General features: G+C 39.7%; 2 protein-coding genes across 4 annotated transcripts in view; both read left to right on the top strand.

Moving 5' to 3' along the window:
* LOC105455250 (ejaculatory bulb-specific protein 3) overlaps positions 1–2746 on the top strand; it is a 16376-nt gene extending 13630 nt beyond the window's left edge. For both annotated transcript variants that reach the window (XM_011698446.1, XM_011698445.1), the window contains 3 exons: positions 176–350; positions 1584–1678; positions 2443–2746. In XM_011698446.1, coding sequence (XP_011696748.1) covers positions 176–350; positions 1584–1678; positions 2443–2544 — 372 coding nt within the window. In that variant the 3' untranslated portion in view covers positions 2545–2746. The remainder of the gene's footprint in view (positions 1–175; positions 351–1583; positions 1679–2442) is intronic.
* A 3121-nt stretch (positions 2747–5867) lies between these two features.
* Positions 5868–23264, top strand: part of LOC105455249 (leucine-rich repeat-containing protein 24) — a 102094-nt gene continuing 84697 nt past the window's right edge. Inside the window, exons 1-2 of one of the 2 annotated variants that reach the window (XM_011698444.1) lie at positions 5868–5968; positions 6203–6326. The gene's annotated coding sequence lies outside the window, so the exon portion shown is untranslated. Of the gene's footprint in view, positions 5969–6202; positions 6327–17787; positions 18185–23264 lie in introns of those variants that run through there. The other variant, XM_011698442.1, reaches the window with a different exon arrangement.

Raw genomic sequence — 23264 nt, 5'->3', positions numbered from 1 at the left:
AATTTTCCGTGTCTTCTATATTTTTCGAGATATTTATATTTTTTATTATAAATAGACCATCCTGTGTATAACGCGCGGACACGTCTTTAGTATAAATATATAATCAAGATTATACACTAGTTAGATTTCTGGATATTCTTTCATATCTCAAGGATTTTTCTAATGTTCAATCTAGGTCCTGGCTCTATTCCTCCTTGTAGTAGCGGTAGTTTTGGCAGAGGACAAGTATACGACAAAGTATGACAATATCGACTTGGATACAATTTTGGCGAGTGACCGTTTGCTCAAAAACTATGTAAATTGCTTGCTGGAAAAGGGAAGTTGTACGCCCGATGGCAAAGAACTTAAAGGTGAGCGTTTCAAGATTTTACTAATAATTACTCTTCGTTATCTCGTCCGTTTTGGTTTAAACATTAATATTATTACTTAAATCAACTATATCTTTTGTAATGCAACGTAATAATAATAAAAAAAAAACGAACTCGAAAAAACGTGCCTGATGTCTGTGCATTTGGCGCGATAACGTGGCAAAACATGCACGATGAAATGAGACGGTAATGACGGATCTTTCACACGCTTTCTAATGCGCGGGAGAATCATCCTTGGCACTAATGGCCACCTCATCCCGTCTCATCTCTTCGAAGGATGCGCGATGCAAGGTCGTTTCGTTAACGATGCTACATATGTACGAAGCGCGCACATATCGCTTCAGCCTCAGATATGAATAATACGCTACAACGGCTGCTGCTGCTGAGGAGATTTGGGCAAAAAGCACCTTCGCCGCGAGACATTTTGCGCGTGTATAACGTTCGCGGTTAGTGTCGCGAAGAACAAACCCGTCAGTTTTTTTTTAGCGTGAGAATTTTGCCCGCACGAACATAACGTTTGCCCGCGCAAAAATATTCTGTACAGACTCGAGTACTTCTCTCTTTCTCTTTATGGCACGCGTCGACTAGAAACCAATTACTTGCTCGGTGTATTTCCACAGATTGCATTTCCTGCAAATTGCATTAATTACTTGTCGCACGTATCACGATTTATTTCTCTCCGTTGGAATCACGTTTATCGTCTGTTTCTTCTCGAATTTCTTTTTACCTTCGCGTGCTACCCCGTCGCGAGATAAAACGTGCGATGGACGGTAATACGTTACCGAGGATATATAGTCTTGTCTCAGAAAATTCACGAGATATGCGGGGGTGTATGGTCAGCTGACCAGAGCAGCTGGTGCAAATGACGCGGGGCGGCAAAAAAGCCAGGACAAATCCAGCGGGACATCGCGTATATTCGAGAAATAACATACGTCATTATGAACTCCACCTACGAAGAACTCTCCCGTCGCGATAAAAAGGAAGGGTATCTTACGGAAGGGTATATTCGCTAAAATATATTTACCGACAAAAAAAGAAAAAGAAAGGAATTAAATCGATATTTCGGGAGAAAGATAAAAAAACGACAATTCTGAAAATTGTTTGAAGAATCTTAGTTGCGTAATTTTATAACATGTACTTGCTTCCAACGCGATTGGACGGCCACGTCCCTGATCTGAATTCCTCCCGTAATTTTTTTTCTCTTGTTCGTTTCAGAAACCCTTCCGGACGCATTGGCGACCGAGTGCAATAAATGCAGCGAGAAGCAAAAGAAGGGCACCGAGAAGGTCGTCCGGTATCTAGTCAACAAGGTATATACTCGCGCTAACATGTATGCCCGCCCGTCACTTTTCACCGGGCTAATTAAACGCGAGGTCTGCGTAATGAGTTGATGCCAGTGGGAGTAGGAATGCTCGGGGGATACGTCGAGGCGGTTTAAATGCCGCGGAACTAGTTTGACTTTCACGCAGAGACGGGTTAACCCTCTCCGCCGGGTGGCGGCCCCGTGGCACGGGGTGTCCCCGTGATTCGTTTGCGAACCACGCCCGGAAAACTTTCGTATCCGTAGCCAAATAATTTAACGGCGATGTGAATCCGCCATCCCTTCGATCCGAGCCCTTTTTTTCGAAAACTGATTTCACCCCCGACTGGGCAGTCATTTCGTTTTACAGGGGTTTTAAGCTATTTCATCTTGAATCTATTGCGTTTTACAGCAATTTCTGAAACATTTAAACGTATTTTTACGCATGAAAATATAGTCATTTTTTTAGTCCTATAAAAAATATTTTTTAATATATAATATATAAATTTGTCTTTAAAATTTAGTTGATCGTATTTTTACAACGTTTGTGCATTATTGCTTTTTGACTGAATTTCACGATGACGTTTTAGCAACGATACAGCGTTATCTCAGTGCGTTTCTTAATACAAAGTATTAAAATCAAAAAAATGAAAAATTTCAGAGTAAAAATCTTTATGTTATATGAATGTAATTAACAATTTATTTTCGATAAACGCAATCCTGTTACACAAGATACAAGAGTGATTGCTTATTTGACCATTTATTTTATTTCAGAAACCGGAAACTTGGGAACAACTTAAGAAGAAGTACGATCCCACTGGCCAATTCACAACCAAGTATGTAGACGACGCGCACAAGCAGGGAATAAATGTGTGAATAATTTAGATTCTCATCTCGCCGAGTAGAACGTCGAGAAATCTGTGTGTCCCCTCTTCTTCTCACACTCTGCACCCGAATTAAATAAATTCGTTAGTTCTACGTCACATACAACGTTTTCTCAACTGAAATTCAGAAGCTATGAAGAAACACAATGTTGCCAGAGATTATGATAAATAATAAACGAGTAAGTGAAAAAGGATATTATCGCGATTGATTTTGTGGCGAATTATAGTAATTCAATTATCGTCATCGATCATTTACCGCAGTAATTTTCATCTCCTCTCGAATTCTCTTGGTCCTTACTCCTTCCCCTATCTTTGTCCTGATAGGCGAACTACGTTTGTACACCAGTCACGACCGGCAATAATATATTTCTTGGGTGCCGCGGCTCTTCTCCCGAAAGCAGTTCGACACTTCGGGAAGAGATAAATCTAGGCACAATGCCGAGAAAAGTTCCCTGGCCGAAGTTTGAGGTCCGAACGTCGCCCTTGAGACCGCCTCGCTTAATTTCCTGACGCTGTCCAATACGAAATATATGTGCGCATACCTATACGGAACGTAGCCTCGCCATTCTCCGAAGCTCGCCGGAAACAGACGGCGATTTTGTATTTCCATCGTCCTAGATCGAGCGACAGCGAAGCGTCCCGACCATCTACTCAAGAAGCTCTCTCCCGTCTCTAGGGAAAACGGAGAGCGTATTTCATCGTCGAGGAACAAGAACATCGGACGATAATCGATACCGTTCAGTCAGGTAACGACTGGAATCAACTTCTTGGAGTTATCAAAGTTGCATAAGGACTAACGAGAACGGTTTCGCGCGACACGCGTTTGCTCGTAGATTAAGTTCCGTCATTTCGAAAAATTGATGAGCGTCCCCGTGGCGTTTGCATTAAGATTTAAATAAAGCGAAGGACACTTTTTTTTCTTTTTATCCTGCATGTCCGCCTTCGACGCGATAATTCCCGACCCGTCTCTCTCGCGCGTTATTAAATTAAAGAAGTTAAGGGTTCACCGAGATGGGCCGACAAGTACACATGCATAACTAATTACCCCCTTCGTTGCGCTTCCTTCGCCACACCCTTCTGTTTCCTCCCTCCCCGGACAACGAACTTTGTCGACGACGCGCGCGCGCGTTAAATATGTAAATGAATTACGAGATTAGTGTATAGTCAACTTAAGCAGTCGATTTAAATGCACCGCGACGGACCGAAGGTGCGAGGCGGTGCGGCGGCACAATGACGTAGCGGGGGGGAGGGTGGTCGAGAGTCGAGGGTCACTCGAGCGATTGGGATCGCGCAAATCGAGGGGGAAAATTCGCGAGGGGGGGGGAAGGGTGGCTCGAGAGGAGAGGGGAGAATTTGCGGCGGTGTGCGTTGGCGATTCGAGAAAACCGAAAATTCAATCTCCGCGTGCCGCCACTCGACAAGAATTCTCTCGCTCCTTTAGACACCCTCCCTTTTTCGTCGATCGGATTGAAATCCGAATGTCGTCGACTCGTTCGGGCGCACTCGTAGGAAACGGATTTCGGGACTTCAACAGGTTGGGAATTCCGCACGCATCCTTTGAAGCATCTGTCGACAGTGCCAGCTGATTACCCCCATCCTTCTCCCTTCCCTTATTCTTGTTAAAGAGGAAATTACAATCGTAATTGTATTGTGAACAGAATCGTGCTCGTTACGTCTGCAGGATATGCCATGGACTTGGATATATTTTGCAGATAACAGACAGTTAAAAATGATTGCGGAATAAAATGATGATGGAAGTGCATCGGGACAGCGATGAAGCCTAAAATTGTTATGAATTAAGCTTGCATAACGTGAATAATCTTGAAGCTCTATATTTAATCATAGAATACCGATAACAGGCACGTTCGCTGTCCATTAAATGTCACCAATCGATTTCAACCATTCTAATATGAAAATTCCGCGTTTGACGAATTCCAATTATTCTCTGCTTCGTATCAAGTACGCGTCGTATGAAATCGCTGAGATTGCGTTATGTTATTTAAATCCCAACTCTGCTATTTATCAATTTTAGTGAAATTTTATTATTTTACTTATGACGCGTATTTTTCTCTTTCTGTTTCTTTTCCCTATATTAGAAATTATAGTCGTTTTCCATTGAATCGTAAATGTTATATTTATATTGTATATAATATTCGTATATAGCGCATTTTCGGCTGGCGACATACGTTTCGACGACGTTATATAACATGAATTTTTATATAAACATTGAAAAATTCTGTGATTCTATTTATAGGGATAAGAAGCGGTAGTTAAACATAAACAAAGCCTCTTGATAGCGATTTTGTTTACATACGCTTGTACATAAAATTCGAAGTGCGGTGCTTTTTTTATAGCGGACCCTTCTGCTCTTTCGCAATATTCCTCACACGCGCGCCGAAATATCAGGAGAAATGCGTCAAAAAAATATCTTCGTGAGTACCACGCAACATTTCGAAATCGCGGAATAATTTAGACGCCAAATCGAGCATTGCTCTGCAGTAAAAAAAAAAAAACGAATTTTGTCGAATTTAATCGGAACGCGCGCAATGGTTCTGCGTTCGTCGGACGCGAATGCGTGTGTACGTGCGTGCGTCGTATTTTAATTCGCGCTTTCCCGCACTTGACAGGAAGAAAATCGAGCAGACACGAAGCGGCTCGAGAATGTTTCCGGGTCATTTCTTGACATAGGACGATATCGGAACGCACGGAATGTTCGTGTTCGTTCGGAGCACATTGTGATATTTTGAAATCGCGGGCCGATCGGGGCCGTCGAGCCGAGCGCACCCGAGGAAAAACGGAGTTGACCGAAGATGCATTCGAAACGCGGAACGGGAGTACTTCACGGAGTTCGCGTCGCGATTTTCCGTCTGTGTAATAATCGTCAAATTGAGCGATTTCGAACCGTTTTCTGCCATGAGAATTCCATCGAGACGTGTGAACGAGGCGAATATTCGAGTTTCGGAACTTCGAAATCGATGAGCAACTCGGGTATGAGCTCGAATGCGATCGGAGAAACGTGAAATTTCTTGAAACGCGTCGAAGCGTATCGCTCGAAGCGTCGAATGGCGTGCGTATATGCGTCCTATAATTTTCCGAGGTTAATAAATGAGAAATATTTTGACTATTTTATCGAGTTGCTTCATGCTATGGAAAGATGAGAGCTAGGGTTAGATGTACGTATGTATTTTAGTATTTTCGAATTTCAGGTTAGGATCATTCATCTGCAAACTGCGCGGTGCGCCTGCCGATGGACGCGATGTCGCGGCGCCGCGCCGCGGCCGCGAAGGCGACGGCGCGATGGACGTGAGCGCAGTCGGATCGTAGTGAAATTAGCTGAGGACGCGATCGAAATATAGCGTCGCTCTTCATACCGAACGCGCGTAGAACGTCGTGTAACCCGTTTTCATCTGTGCAACGTAAGCAAATTGGAAGATTATGATTTTCTAGATTTTTGAGATATTCGCGAAGATACTTTCAGTTACGCGGAACATTCTTAGAAAATCGAGATAAAATGCAAATATTTTGTGATCCGTACGAAGCGTATCTTATTCGTGCCGCGTCGCTTTGCATTTTTGCAAGTGTTTGCGCGATTTTAAGAAAGTCGGGCGTATAAACGAAACAGAGTTTACAGTATAAGACTTGCGTTTTAGGTATCGACGGTCTTTTCGTGGATGGATGGAAAGAGAGAGAGAGAGAGAGAGAGACACCCTGGATCGTTCCTGATGAGGTCAAAACACAGCGCAGCGGTTGCGGCAGACGCTTGCAGCAGGTTGGGTAAGTAGGTATGTAAATATTTTTCTATTTTTTCACAAATAGTTTTCCACTGAAATTTACATAACTCGTTTAGTAAAATTTTACTTTTGATAAAGCCCCTGTGTGTTTCTTGATTTACATAGAAACAAAATAATATAAAAATGTCGATTTTTTTGCAAATTTTGATGAATCCCTTGCGAATTGCGTAGAAATAAAAATTATATACGAAATTACGCGTATACGAACAACATTGATCTTTACGAACAATATTTTCTTGGATACGAACTTATGATATGCAATTTTGATAACACAATTAAATTTATTATTGATAGTTTTATATATCCAAAAGAAGAGAAAGTAAATGTAAAAAGAATTTATTTGTGTGGCTTATTTGGTATTATCATTTTTTCGAAAGAGAAAGTTTTCCAAATTTTAATTTTTTATTTTATTGAACTTACAAATGTCTGTGTATTTTAATATTAATTGAAAATTAATTGTATTAATGATATTCTATTAATTAATTAATGTGATCATGATTAATTAATCGTACAAAGCAAGATTTATAGTTAATGTGTTTCAATCATATATATATATATATGAACCAAATCAAAGAGAATTATATAATTATTAAAGATATTTCATATCTCATATTTTTTTGTCACAAATTTATAATTTATTTATATTTTACGGCACAAGATTAGCTAATATAATTAACGTAAGATTAATTAACGTAAAATTTAATATGGAATAAATCGAACTATACATGCTATCACGTTCCGCGATCAGTAGTATAAGATTTTAGTAGTATAAGATTACCATATACATCTCCTTATATATATGCATGTATTGGTAACTATTCTGTCATTTACTTGGTTACATCGTGCCGGCTTTATCTATAGTAGCCAAAGCACCCATTCCTGTAATTAGATATTTAAGGATACGTTACAACGTGATCGATTTCATGAGTATCACCGTGACATCAACTTAACAGAATTTCTTAGCAGAATCATGAACTGAATGTTGCTGTAGAGTAAATACTGTTCTAATTAATTTTGAAATTAATATTTTAAAATATAGTAAAGAATATCACACATATTAGCCAGAATATAACGGAACATGCCAAAATCAATTTTTCATTCTGATTTATTTATTATGCGTTCTTTTAGATTATTAGAGACTTTTAAATATTCTCAAATTTTCTAGATTTTTCAAGTACTCGCTTTTTAAATTTTTACTTGCGTTATTATAATAGAATGAATTAATCAACTTTTATTTAAAATATTTTTCATATCTCGTATAATATAATTAAAACGTAAAAAACTGCATCTTTTTAACGTACACAGGAATATTTGTATTAATTACTACATATATTTAAGTCTCATATAGTATGGTGATTAAAGAGATGAGAGACATTATATTATTCTGTTTTTATAAATTTCGAAAATAAGAGATAAACAGTACATAGAGTTCATTCGCGTTTTAATTATATATCTTGTGGAGATACGTCTCTATGCGATCAGGGTTATATATAAAATGTTGAAAATATCCTTCGCTCCCTAATCTTCGCATAGACACTGGGATAAGCCTCGCTGCGTGTGCTGATCTTTCATTGTTGAGGTGGGCCAGCTCCGTTATATCCTCCAGCTGACACGGTCGTTTTCGTAATTAGAATTTCCATTTCCATCCGTTTCACTCACGTGTTTTTACTTCTGTTTACACTTTCATGTCCAGAGAAACGTTTACTCCAGCGCGCGCGCGCGCACATACGCGTGTCCATTTTCCTCCTTTCTCCCAGCTCAGTCAGTACGCTTTAACCCACATCTGCGAAGAAACCCGTGAACGTTAACGCGTTCTCATAAGCTCGCTTTCGGGCGCCAGCCTTGGTAACGACTCTTAATCCACGAGAACGTTAATCCGTTTCTTATGCACCCATGCTTGCGCTCGCTCTCGTAAATTCCGTCACCGTATCGCATCCGTATCAGCCCGTGCTATTCCAAGCTACGTTGGACGACACCTGCATGCTTGCAAAAGGTTTTATACGTAAAGTTCGAGTTCTTGTTCCGACAATTTTCGCTGAATTTAAGATAATCACGGATTTTCGATTTTCGTCGTAAAATATATAGTAGATGAATCGAAAAGTTTTTAAGGGAGAGTTGCGCGTGCTTTTGTTAGCTATCTTTTAAAAGAAAAAATTTCCTGGAAAAATCATTCTACATTTGTCATTTGTGATTTATTTGTAATTTTTTTATTTACGAATTTTTAATATTTAATATTTTTTCTTATTAATAGTATTTACATTATGTCCCTGGAACATCAAACAACGTGATTTATTTTATTTATTTCATGTCGAAAAGTTCCAGCGAACGTCACAGTGACTCCACTGACGATGCGCTTGGTTTTTACTTGATTTATTTATCAAATAATTTTTATATTTTATGGCAGTTATTTGTTATATTTTTTTTGCCATGTTTCAACAATTCCCTTACAATGAGCTTCATTTGACTTTAATGGCTTAATATTGATCAGAGATATGATTTTTTGAATACATTGGACATAAAAGATTTAAATAGGCACAATATTGTTTGCGCATAAATTTGGCGCGAGACACGAATGTATTTCTTGATAATCACGTTAATTATCACGCGAAGCAAATTCAATCGACGTTGATTGAATCCTGGTGTGTTTGCCGCATGCCGACGCATTATTTCCCTGTTTATTCACTTAATCCGGCATCGTTCATCCCTGCGCTTCCGATTAAGGACTGACCGACGACCATTCCGACGGCGGACTGATCTCCAATTTAGATCTCGGTTTACCGTCAACCCGTTGTATTCGGCGTGATCCTAGGACGCGAGATTAGGTGATGTTCCGTCTTATGCACTGTATAGCACCAGGATTATAGGCTATAAATGCGCGGATGTACCAACGTTACTAGATGATACGTGTGTACGTCGCCGTAGCTTTGTCGTGTTCGCCGGCTGTCACGGCCATTCCTGTAATGGAACGTTTGCTCCAGATTGAGTTTACCTCGGGTCCCTCGCGCAAACGGAATGTAAAAGAGGAAATTCTGCTTTCGCACTCAATACATTTCAATTTTTCGCCCCAATTTTGCACAAAGAAATAATTGGGATTGTGTTTCGACAGTAGAGAGTTCTATTTCATAAATCTAACAAAGATTTTTTCTTTTTGAAGGTATATATATATATATATATATATTTATATGTATACATATATAGTATATGCATGTAAGTCCAAACCATTAGAAATATTGTATTCTATTTGTAAAATCCATCATATTTTTTTGAATATATAAATACTAATGTTTTTTTGTGCAACGATATTGTAGTATGCTATCGCTGTCGATTTTAAAGTGGGAAAAGACGAGGATTCAACTTTACTACAGTTTGTACAGCCGCGAATCGCGACTTCTCTTCGACGATTATCGTTACTGCCCTCGATACGGACTGCGATACCATTTCACGGACGAAACATTCGGCTTTCGGTATTTTAAAATGGAAATCCGATAGTGCGCAATACTCGGCAGCCGAATCAAATTACGGCAACATCGCACTTGATTCGCACCGAGCAGATATTATATATGCATATTTATGGACATTTACTAGATGTGATTCACGATCGATGGAACGGCTGGCGATTTCTTCAATTGGGCGAGATATCGTTCCAAATTACTAGTTGTATAATTAGCGAATTTGTAGTCAATTTGTGAGCTTGGTTAGTCACCGAATAGCGATAATCGAACGCAATTTCCACGTTAAATTATAATATAAATAATATGCAACATTATATTGTACATTAGCCAAATCACCTGCACTTCCAATATCATTCATCCTGAAATCAAATGCACATTTAATAGCACGTTTCAGTTTTTTCCTTTGGAGTTGGTTAGGTTATCTATCGTATTTAGATGATATGTTTAATGATATGATGCATATCTTGCATTTTATGTCTGTTTTATTTTATTTCATTACATTTGAATAATTCGCTGAGTATCCAAGAGTATCCAAGATAGAATACACGAGATAGACGTAACGTATGTACATACGTTACGCGTGCAAATGCAGTTACATGTAGACGGATGTCTAACGACTAATCATTAATCGCAATTTCGTAATCAGTTTCTGAAATTAAACAACGTTTCTCTTTTTGATTTTTCACTTTTTGGGTCTTCAGAATGAAATCTCGAGAACTGAAGAGTAAAATAAAAAGTAGAATTGAGGTAATAAAAGCGTGAAAAGAAAGGATTATGTTGAAATATTGTATTCCGACGTTCATCTTATTCTTTAAAATTTCTTTTAAATTCTTAACTTATTTTTGTTGCTAATGTTTTTTAAATATCCTTTTCTTTATCACGATATAAGCATTGTTGAATCTATAGTGTCAAATTTAACCTTATTTAAGTCGTCACTGCTCTTAATAGTTATTTTTAACTAAAACGATATGGTTATTTTTAAATAAAACAATAGAATTTAACCTAAAATTGGGTTAAATTTGAATTGTTGTAAATTATTTAACTTTATTGTTTTAGTTAAAAATAACTATTTATTAAGTAGAAGCAGTGGCGACTTAACTAATGTTAAATTTGGCACTATATATTTAACAGTGCGGGATTATAAATCGAAGTAATATTACTTGTATTTGACGGACTCAACATCTATTAAATCTATTTGCCGTTGCGTTCTTTGCTACGAATTTATTTGTTACAACATATTTGTCCCATCCCCTTTTATCATTTGATCGAAGAATGTGATCCGGATACCGAATTCTTGAGGTTTACTTTGGTCACTCTCCATCTCTTTCTTCGTTCGAGGCGGACACGATGATCGGGGCAACGTCGGGCGTCGCCGTCGACGACAACGACAGCGTCGAGCAGACTTTTTGTCATGGAGAAAGGGGAGTCTCGGGAAGTAGGATCGACCTTCGGGTTATCGGGAATCCCAGTGCGGTGAATCTCGGGAAATTAGTGTCGACGAGTTCCCCGCGCGATTTGTTGCTTTTCCCGTCGGGAATGGCGAGAAAAAGAATTTTTGCGTCGACAGTGTTTACCCGCCTTTCGGGCAAATTCAATTTAACACATAAACGGCCGCAGGGGGAGGGGAATTTATGCTGGTATATTCACTTAGAGGCTATGATAAAACGTATCTTTCAGCAAAAATAAAATTATAAAGTCAAGGATAACGTTACGAAAATCGATAAAAAAAAGTCAAAATTTTGATATTTTTTTAATTGTTTCAAGAATTTTATATAATCTTAAGCATGTGTTTAGATTATGTTGAGGAATTAGCAGGGTCGGAACAATTTTACTTCTATTAACGATGATAATGATTATGCCAATGGCTCTTCAAAGCTCGCTACAACAGATGTTGGCACGAGAACGCGCTTGAAAATCATGCTGTGTAGTTCGCACGTATTCGCGTGCATTGTTAAATAAACTTTCGTGATGGCGGGTAATCGAGAATCGTCGGTACAAAAGGGATCTAGTTGAATGGACGTTGTTGCTCGCGAAATGAATATTCCTAGTTATTAGGTATAGTATAGCCGATTAGCTAATTGTGCTTGGCTACTCTTTGTCAGAGGATGCGCCTCGGTATCTCTTTGTTACAGAATGTTCTCTGTAATTATTGACAATATTTAGCGCGCAGTTAATATACGACTAAATATTGCAGTTAATATACGGCTTTGTTCAGCGCGATCTCGAAAAGTGGATCGTTTTCCCGCAACGATCAGCTGATGCGTGTTTTTATATTACGTATTTTATAATATCTTTAACGCACTTATTGTTAGATATAAAATCGCGTAGTCAACATTTTTTTTTATTACAGCTTTGTAATATCAAAAAAGTCATTATTTGGTTAAAAGTATTTGTGTGATGAAAATAACCAACTGTCTTAAAAGTTTATAGAAATAATTTCATTTTGTTGAAAATTGCATTGAATAATATTAGAGATAACTAATTTCTATCTGTGTAGATACATTTAAACAAGAATTCGTTCGTTGTAGGCAATTTGGATGTAGGATGACGAAGAATGAACTCAGTAAATTCGCCTTAAGCGATACCTAGCTGAGCGTGAATTCGTGCGCAAATTCACGTCGCTTAACGAAGTTTGTAAAACAAGTGTCGCGTTCGCGCGCGCCTAATTGCTACTTCATTCTAGCGTGGAGCAGAACTTAAGGCGACCGGAAGTTCGCCCGTGTAATGCTGTATCCGTTCTTACGTTCTTACGCCAACTTGTACCGGGTCACCGATAGTTGGCCGATGAGCTACCAGCAGAATTCGAAACGATTTCAACCGTCGCGTTCCACGTAATTGTGTGTAATCACACATATATGTATAATTACGTAATATATACTGTTTGCTATTCACTTTTTAATTTCCAACATTGAGTTTGTCGATTAAAGTGAGCGCGTTGAACGAGCGAGCAATATTCTATCCAGGTCTGTTTAAAATTTCAATTGAAACTCGTCTGGGCCATTTAGCAGAAAAGTCGGAAAATGTATAAATAAAAATGAAAGAGGCACCCAAGGAAAGTCATCGCGCGAGAGATCTCGGCGAGACGTCGCTTAATTTAACGACGATGAATCCGTTGTCCCAGGGTGGCCGTTTTATACAAGGTGGCCAGTTTATACTGTAGACTGGAAATAACTCCCTCGTAAGCGATATGATCTTGCTGAGGTCGCTCGCTCGGGATAAGTTAAAATAGCGCTATACAATAGCTTGAAATTTCTTCTGAAAAGTGGAATAATTAATATAAAAAATTTGAAAACTTATTTATACGATACTTTCAAGAAACGTTAATTTTCAAAAATTTTTATAAAAATTTTATAAATTGTACTGCAGCATAAGTGTAGTATAAAGGGAAAGAATATGTTTTAGCTTTGTAGGTTTTATCGTAAAAAATTTTACTGTGATTAGAAATTTTTTAACCGTGCTGCTTTTAGTATGCCGTGATCATAATTTGTTAGGATACCTTTTTTTTTCGTGAGATAAGCCTATGTTTCTGACGCGCGTTTTATATAAGCGCGCGATACATAAACGCGTTCCGTTCGCAAAATCCATCGGGCTTATGATAATCTTCGACATCATTTTCACACACATACATACATTGCGTCAGTCATATATTTATTCGCCAGCAATATATAAACACGCGGTCTTTGTTGGCGAGGGCGAAGGAACTCTCAAGCATCGGGATCAAGGAACTCGACCCTTTTCTCGCTCGGATAAAGTATCTCCCATTTCCCTCCTCTCTATTTCGTGTTTATGCATTTTCCTTAAAACGTGGCCGTTTCTTCTGTCGGATTAGTATACGCGTAGACTAACACATTTAGTGAAATTAACACTCCCGAAAATATTTCTTAAAGAAATTAATAGCATGATTCATACAATTTTACCAACTACGTTCTCCGAATTGTATTATTTCGTGAAAGATTTATCAAATAGTATTATCTCTTTTTTAAAGAATGATATTGCTATAATACGCTCAAGTTTTTTAAGCTTTGTTTATGTACGCTATTGCACACTCGTGCGGAATGTTGGGAATTTTCCGGCAAACTATGTGCCAAAAAAAGGAGCAGTTTCGCGTAAAACGAATGGCCGGATTTTTTTCTACGAAAATTGTTCTCCGTGTTTCGCGTAAATCGGGAAGTAGCTTGTGGACTTTTCCGTGGCACGGAGGTCCTCTCGGCGGATAAAGCCAACGCGATTATAAAGGAAAAGTCCTGGGGATATACCCGCGGTTTACGGAGCCGGAACGAAAGTCGACTTTATATACCGCTTCTGCCGCCACCCTCGTGCATACAGGGTGGACACAATTCTGTTTGAGAACTTGCATCAAACCCCCTGTTGTTTACATTTTTAATTCAATATTCTACGCCTCCACCATCTCCGGTGTCAAAGGGACGCGATATTAATCTGATTGCGTCCGTTTTTAAACAGAGATTGCAGAGGCTTCGTTATTAATTTTTTTTTAAATGTAATACTGAATTTTTTAGATAGCTTATTAATTCTTATTACTTCTTACATTTTTTCCAAACCGTTGGTTATATGCGTACTCCTCTCATTTTTCCTTACCTCGTTTTCTCGTATTATCTCTCAGATCCTTCGATACACATTCTTTGGAGTGCTTGTAAAAAGGAGGAAAATAAAAATCACAAAATTCTTATCCACTTTTCTATATCTATATCTTTCGGCTTCGACGATGCTGGTTTCATGAAGCCTTTTACTCTCTCAAATTTACACGCATGTATTTGTTAAAAAAAAAAAATACTGAACATATTCTGCCGGTATAAATATACATTTTGCAAGTGATAATAAACTTTTGTATATTTTTGATGAAGTTCTCCTTTAGGAAAATTCCCTCGGTGGTTCAAAAGAACGTGCAGAGTTTATAGCTACTGCACGCTCGAAGAGGTTAATATTAAGAGCGCATTTATATGTACGCGTCGTTTCTTTTCCTCGTCTCCTTTCTTTTTGTAGTATCATCTCGAATCGTTGGTGATTCGATTTTCTCTAACGGCGATGTCGCGAGTTTTGAAGAAGGCCTATTATCATTACGTATAATTATTTAAAGATTGATGAAGACAATGAGGCATATTATATAAAATATTTCAGAATATTTTCACAACTTAATAAAATACTTTTGTTTCAGTAGATTAAGAAAATATACTATGTAGAACATGTACATAGAAATTATAATTCATTGATGTATGAAGCATTCTTTCCGGATGATATAAGATGCTATATATATGTTCTAGATAGCTTCTAATACACTTTGAGGACTGAAATAAACCTGCGCTCTCCGTATAATTTCGTTGACATGAAACGTATACTAGATCCGACATATTTTTAATAAAGGAATGTTTATTATTTTTTTTACGATCAAATTTTAAACGGATTTTTATTGACAGATTTATAAATTTCTTCACGAGTGTTACAAGCGAAAAGCGTAAAAATAACTTTTAAAAATGGCAAACATAGTTACGCGAACTAACTTTTAATTCGCCGAACAATAATCACCGGTTGGGAAATTGCTTAAAAATAAATTGGAGCAAGGTGCGTTCGCTTAATGGTCTGTTGGCGAGTTGAAAAAAATAATTGTTCAGACTGTGCGGCCTGGTTAACCTAAAAAACCTAAAAAAAACAGAAACTGCGAATTTTATTAAACCGAGTTGCATGCTGTAATTTATAAATCGAGCGTGTTTTTTGCACGGTTGCACAACGTTTTTAATCTTCATTCAAATTCGAATGAATATTACGCGTGTACATTCGCGATTTGTGCACGTTCGTGTATTTTTTTTTTTTTTTAAGTAAAAACAAACTGTCGGAGGTAAGATTCTTTTCGTTTTCCTAAATAAAATATGTATCACATTGAGAATACGCTTTTCTTCACTCTTGTCTCAACTTATCGCGGACTCTTCTTTAGCAAAAAAGTGAAATCGTCTAACGAGAGAGGATTCGTTGCAGAAAAATGTTTTAATCCTTTAATTGTTGTCGAGGCCTGGGAGGATCTTATTAGAGCCGCCTCTCACAATCACGGAACAGTCCTTAAAGAACAATCCTTATCAATACGCTATTATGCACGACGGTGCCCGTAATGACCGTTTTCTTTCGGTATCGTTAAGAAACTGTGCAATTCATCTTTTCTTGCGTTTCGAGTCCGACTAATTGACGACAAAGACGAGCTCCTTAGCTCCGGCGTATCGTTACGACGGAAGGGATAAATATATATGAAAATAGTGCGCCTGCAATTGAAGCACGTTCTGTGTTCGTTATTACCGGCTTCTATTTAACTTTCCAGTTGCCTGCTTCATCCTTCGGGAACAGATTCCCTCCGCTAAGAACCTCAAAATATTCAGTGATTGTACATACGTAAGATAGAAATGCGATGTTTGTCTTCTAATCATTTTTTTGAGATTTTTGTGAAAAATTAGGGATTTTTGTGCATTTTTAATTTTATGTTATAAAAATTTATTTTTATAACTTGGATAAGACAGATTTCTATCTGCATGGAAATAACTTACTATTAAACGGAATATTCCTTGTTGTTTATTTCATACATCAATCTCATAGATCGAAAGACATGTAATTAATATGACAAATGGCGAATTTAAAATATCTTTTATGTATAAGTTTGTTTTAATAATTTGGTCAATTACTGTATTGGTTATATAAATTATGCTTAATTATTTCTTACGCGGTTGCGTTGCGGTTGCGGTGGTAATTTTGACGCTTATCATTATGTGCGGAACGTTGCATCGCGAGTGCAGCGTGTTAAAGTGGGTTTCGCGAAGTAGTTTGGACCGCAAACTCGAGATGTTCCAGCGGATATCCACGCCGGATAAATTACAGGTTAAATTATATAATCGGATCCCCGCTGAGAGATTAAGGCAGAAAGTAGTGTCCGATGTCGAAATGTTTATTAATTAATCTGAATTAGCGATCGAAAGGTTTGACAATTTTTTCATTCCTCACGATTATCTAAAATGTCTCAGCATTACAAATAACATTAATGAAAATTGTTTTCATTTCTAATCGATATATTACGTAGTGAATGTCTAATGCATCAAACAGTTCTTTCGCGAGAGCTTTGCACCTGGGGATGGGAGGAGAGAGCCTTTCTCGCTTTATTGCTATTACAAAAAACAATAAAAACCTCGAAATCGCGACGCTGTATTAGCGAACATAACAGCACCGTCAGCCTGAGCCTCTAAATCAACTCGACCTTCCTTGCCTCTTGCCACGTGGCAGAAGACAAACGCCGGGGTATCTTTCTCTCACGAGCAGGAGGAAATTTCACTCCTGGCGCGTACTTACGAATTAGCCACACCCCTTAACATCCGACCAACTTTCCCTGCCTGACGTGCGCGACTTGTCACCTCGCCATCGATTCTCGTTCCTTCTTGATTTTTGTCGCGTGCGCGGATCCATGTTTCATCCCCGTCCGTTCCTCTCGTGTACCTATATGTGCTAAGGGCGAGGGGAGAGAAGCGAGAAGAGAGGGAGAGACACGCGTCGCGCCGCGCGTATAGCGCACGCTGCACGCCGCGTCGGCGATATGCGAGCCGCGCTACCCGGCAAGACAAACGTTTTTATTACGAAAAATCAGGAGGCGAGACGAAATCTAGGACCGCGCGCGTGCGCCCCACGGCCAACTCCCTTCGGGGCGCCGCGGGAAATACCCTCGTTGCGGAGAGGGTGGACGAGGGTGGAAACAGTGGGAAAGGGGGCTCCCCGTCTGCCCCGTAAAATTCGTCCCGAACCGTACGATCCACCATACGATCCAGCCAGCCAATCCCTACTCTCTCTCTCTTTCGCTTACACCCCGTCACTAGCGCCGCTCGTGGTGGCGAGAATCCTCTCGCTCGGTCCTCTCCGTCACACTTCGTGTTTCCCTGACCCCTTCCCATCTAGCCCGCGTGAGGGGATGGTTGGGGTGTTGTCGGAAGGGTGGAGGTGTCAGGCGCCAGTCGCTGCGCGAACGCTGAGCTTGGGATTTCTGTCGTTCTCGCGATTTGTTTTTTCGATCTCTCCATCTCTTCGTTTTTGCTATTGTTTCTGTTACTATCTGTCTTTCTCTCACGTCGATCGGGATCGAGAGATCCTCTCGATGCACGTGACCTTGTCCTTCTTCTCTTTGGTGATCTGGGAAGAGGTACACTTGGACGTACAAGGGGGTGATTGTTTTCGCGTGCAGTGCTCCAGAAAAACTTGGAGTGATCGAAAGCCGGCAGTGCGTGCAGGAAGGATGTAGATCTTGTGTCTCTTGTCTGATGCGAGAAATCTCGAGGGATACTGGAAGATGCTACGTCCTCTTTGAGGATATCCACGGTCATGGCGAACGGGGTCTCGTGACGGTTCGTGAGAGGTGAGTAAACCGATCTCGATCAGTCGTTCGCGTGATCCGAACCGTCGAAGAGGAAACGTTCTGTGGAAAACACGAAGATCACGCATCTTGTGAAATCGTCGGTCCAATTCTTTTCACGAAAGATGCTGCGATCAACTTCCAAGATTGGAACATTTTCATCAAATGATTTAAATTTACTCGCACCATTGTATGGAGATTGAAAAAGTAGCATAAACCTGTTTAACGGATTGCTTATTTGATTAGGGAATTTCAGGGAGAGAGGTGTAAACTTAATTGAGAGTTTGGTTAGAAAGTTAAAGAGTGCTGTGAACTCGGTTAAGAAATTTAAAAAGGTAATGCGAATTTAATAACGAGTTTGAGTAGAAATTATAAAAGAGTGGCGCGCGCGCGAGTCTCGCGACGCGGGATTTCGTGAGCGAGGGAGGTATGAATTTAATCGCGTATTTAGAATGTATGAATTTAATCGCGAATCGGAAGAAACGGCGTGGATTTAATTGTAGCTTTGGCCTGACAAAAAAAAGAGTGGCGTAAATTAAAATGCTGGTTCACGAGCGAATTTAAAGAGTGCCGTAAATTTAATTGCGATAGGACCGTTAAAACCGTACGGACCCAGCGGGGAAGTGACAGCGTAATAATTCAGCTAGAATTTGCTGTATCCACTTAGCATGCTTGACTTTGCTCTCTCTCTCTCTCTCTCTCTCTCTCGCACTCTCTCATGTAAAATGGCGCGAGTACCATTATGCGGCAACTCTGTGGTCTCTGTTACATCTGTAATGAATCGAGTAGGCCAAATTTGTAGTTAGTCCGTTTTGTCGAAACTAATGGTAATGTTTGCGAGGGTGATGGCAGTTCCCGTTCTCGAGAACGGGAATTGCTGCCTTGTAATCGTCCACTCGGCATCCTTTATCCTATTAGTCGCTGGGATTGGCAACGGCGTTAATCTGTCGACGCGATTCGTCTTACGTCGTGATTAAATCGCCAGAATTTATATTTAATCGCAACAATCAATCTCACTATTTTAATCGATAACGTGTCACCATTACTCGACGAGGCACAGCGGCACCGTTGTCGGAATTCGCCTCTCGTAATCACTGCAGGCAGTTCGTCGCTTCTTGCTTGTCACGTCGTAACATAATCACTGCCGCGCGCGTCGCAACTGCCTCGACACCGCAATTTCTGTTGTATCACGCTTATTAATCGGCGTAAGCACCTGCCGGCTTTTTCATCGCGTTCGCGTTTCCGCACGAAATTACGAGTCGGCGGGGTCCCTCCGCGCCGTTTACCCTCGTCTCGCCGAATTCATCATCTCGCGCCGCGCAGAAGTCACGCGATACTATTCCGCATCCAGGTCATCGCATGCCCTCGTCCCCTTCTTGCCCCTTCCGTCGCCTTCGTTCGGGAGTTCTCTTCCTTTTGGACGGAAGCTCTCCTGTTGGCAACGAAAAGAAGAGCAGTCGATTAAACGAAATTAATGGCTTCGCCGCGATGTCGATTGAGGTAATTAGAAGAGAACGAGGAAGAGGATGAAGGGTGGAGGAAGGATGTGATCCGGTTTGGTGCCCACTTTTTTCGTCTCTGTGGCCGAGTGTCCTTTTTTTCATCGTCGAATGTTCCACCAGTAATAGCATCTCCGTGAAAAGTCGAATATTCGCGAGCTAGAATACGTGGAAACTGTGATATCTAGAGGTTCGTGAAATTTAGTAGTGCGATGTCGGAGCTGCAGAAGATAAAAGCTATAGGTGGGGAGTTATGGATAGGTTTTATGGCACAGATTCGCGCGCGCGCGCGCGCGCGCACGTGTAACTTGCGATTTGTAGAAGGGAGTAGCTGCGGATGTTAGATTCTCTGCGGAAGCTACGATTCGCGGAATCTAATATACGTGGCAAGCAAGATAGCGTCGGCAAGCAAAGTCTGTAAAGGTTTTGTGGAACGTAGGATTCGAAGGAAGGAATCTGCGGAACCTGGGATTCGCGGAACCCTGCTGCTGTTTGCGCGCCGATTATTCGTGGAGCTTTAAATTTTCACGAAAGCCTAGGATCTCCAGGTTTGAATTCAAGAAAGCTGGAATATGGACGATCGCGAGGTTTCCTAGAATTTAAGAGGATTGAAATCGTGGATCTTTCCCAGCGTGATACGGATGTGGGCCGAAGCGTGAAACGTGTGATATATAACGGAACTTAATCCACCTTTGTCATTCACATGCAGATGACACTATCGGCGAGTAATCCATCGTGGAAACTTCTGCGATTCATAGTCACGTGGAAAACTTTCCACTTTCGCGTGAAACGTGACGCATGTCGAGGAATCCCGCTCGATAGCCTCCGAAAAGTATATCCAACGGCTCTCAGCAAACTTCTGTACATACCCGTAACTGTTTGAAATAGTTTTGTATAAACAATATGAGGTGAGAGAGAGAGAGAGAGATAGAGAGACTAATTATAATCAATAATGAACGTGGCAATCAATGAATGTTAATGTAAACTCGATTTTTATATAGTACTGATATTTTCAATGTATCAGCATTTTAATATCGGTTGTGCGGTTACGTTTTGCAATCGTAATGTTCGAATTTTTAACAATGAATATCGAAATAAAATGAATATCGAAACTTAATATCGAAATTTTTAGTGTCAGCTATATGATCCGTCGAAAAACAACGCGATGAATTAATGTTCGGGAAATACAAAATCTGAAAATGAACATAGAGAAAATATGGAATATTATTTTTTAATAGCTTACTTAAATTCGTGTGCGTGTGTGTGTGTGTGTGTGTGTGTGTGTGTGTGTGTCTGAGATAATTGATAAAAATTCGCATTTCTTATTCGTTTTTTATTACTCTTAGCGTAATGGAATTGTCTCTTTTGAACGTATTTAATATTAGTCTGTTTAATTCGCGATGTATTACTTATGTAATTGTTTTGGCGCAGAGGTGAAAACCGAGGGTTTGTAACCCTTAGTAACCCGAGGCAGACCGACTGCGAGCGGGGTTATCGACCAAGTGGTGGTCTGGTTTTTCGGGCCGGCGACTCGGTTGTGGGGTGTCGACTTTTTCCACTTGAATTTCCGGCAGATTTTGACACGCGCAGCTGGCTGGGTAAACAGGATTTATCGATTTCTTAGTACATTCCAACTCTCTTGGTAAAGAGCCGTTGGCTATAACTGTTTTGTCTTTTTTTTTACTCGAGCTTGTTAAATAAAAAATTGATGGGGCCGATGGTAGAAGGCGCAAAATAAAGAGGGACGATTTCAGATAGAAATTTAGAAATAACTATAGGAATAACTATCGCGTACGAGGTAGGAATAACAAATTGGAAATACAATAGCGGAACGATATTGAAATCCTTTCTGATCCAACCGAGATTAAACCATAGAGAAAATGTATCCGAACAGTAATTAATACCGACGGCGTGGTAATAATTAGCATAAACAATAACCATTAATTCTAGAATGATAACTAATCAACTGTTTCGTTGGACTAGGTTAGTATTAAATTTCACTGCTTGTTCGAAGAGATAGTATTAATACTAACCGATACGGTTACATTACAACGTGTTATAGAGTGAGTTAATATACTTCGTTTATCGGCTCTTTGCCTTTCAACTCGTTCGAAACTTTTCGAACTTTCTCGGTTTCGAAATCCTAAACGAAGATAACGAAAGTTGTACAACTTTCGTAACAACTATTCCCTTTTAAGGTTGAATACGTGCGGATTTTGCGGAAAGACATCGAAAGATCGAAATGGGCAGATGGAAATCCATTTGTCGACCGGCGCGACAACATCGTCGCGATATTTTCCGGGACACCCCGTGTAGAAACCGCGAAAAATGCGGCACGACGTAAATATCCGCGTTGTTACGCCGCGCTTCTTTCACATGTAAATTTCGCAGGACGCATATAAATTGCATTGTTACACGCATTGCCAAGATTTTCCTTCATACAGGCGGGATCTCGTCGATGATATGGCAACCCTCAAAGTCGCGACCGTATTCCATTTTCACACAAATTTTGCGTCGCGAATAAAACCCCTCGTGTATTATGACACACATAATTGTCGCTGATTTCATCATTATGCAAAAAAAGTCATTTCTAGCATGGCCGATGAAGGCGATCCTTTATTATTAATTAACGTTGGATTCCCCATAATGTTAATATTAATGCTAAACTAAGAATCTTTTTTAATCCAACACGGAAATATTGCAAAACGAGAAAATATCTCAAAGAGTAGCGTATTCTTTGTTTGTATCGTGCGTAATAATTTCAGAGTCTGATGATTTCTGTTCAACCAGCAGGTCGAAAGAGGTCGGGAATTAACCGGAAAGTTCGAGGCAGGTGACGGAAATGCGGTCCGCTTCCTGTATCGAACAATCGGAACGCGGCGCAACATGCGTGACGAGCCGTTCAAAGGCACGGGCAATTTGACGCATTGTGGAGCATATGTTAAGGCCGATACCCCACCATGGACAATATATCCCTTTTCGTTCGTCACGTGTTTGCATTACATTGACTATCAATTCTTAGGAATATGTACCGGATGTTCCGCTAGCTCGTATAGCAATAGGAAGAGAATAACAATATCTCTATACGGGTAGGGAAATTAACATAGTTGAGAAAATAATATATTTTACGGTTAACGAATTTCAGTGAGGATTAATGATAATTATTTGATGTATTTGATAGTATTTGCTACCATTTGACCATAGCTTTTTTAAACATTTTTTAATACATTTTTATTTTAATTTTCATTCCTCAACACTTATTACCTTCTCAATTGTTTTCGTATCATTGCGTCGGATTGGAACAATTACACACGCATAAAGGTGGCCTTTAATTAGTCACGAACTTCCGGTACAATGCCGCCATTTTTAACGAAGCTCATTCATTACTGCGCGGCCTGCTATCAATTACAGTTCGTCAGTATTAATTGGCGGCTGCGTTGAGAAGTACGGCGGGATAGAAAAAGTTTTTTCTTTTCGAAATGATTAATTCGTCGGATATTGAAATAATTTTGAAGATAAATGTGACAAAAAGCGAAAAGGAAAGAATGAGCTGTTCGCCATTGTTTTTATCATAATTTTGTGTT

This window comes from Wasmannia auropunctata, unplaced genomic scaffold (genome assembly GCF_000956235.1).
Source record: "Wasmannia auropunctata unplaced genomic scaffold, wasmannia.A_1.0 LD335903.1, whole genome shotgun sequence".
Taxonomy (NCBI): Eukaryota; Metazoa; Arthropoda; class Insecta; order Hymenoptera; family Formicidae; genus Wasmannia; species Wasmannia auropunctata.
This window is presented reverse-complemented; position numbering and strand designations above follow the sequence as displayed.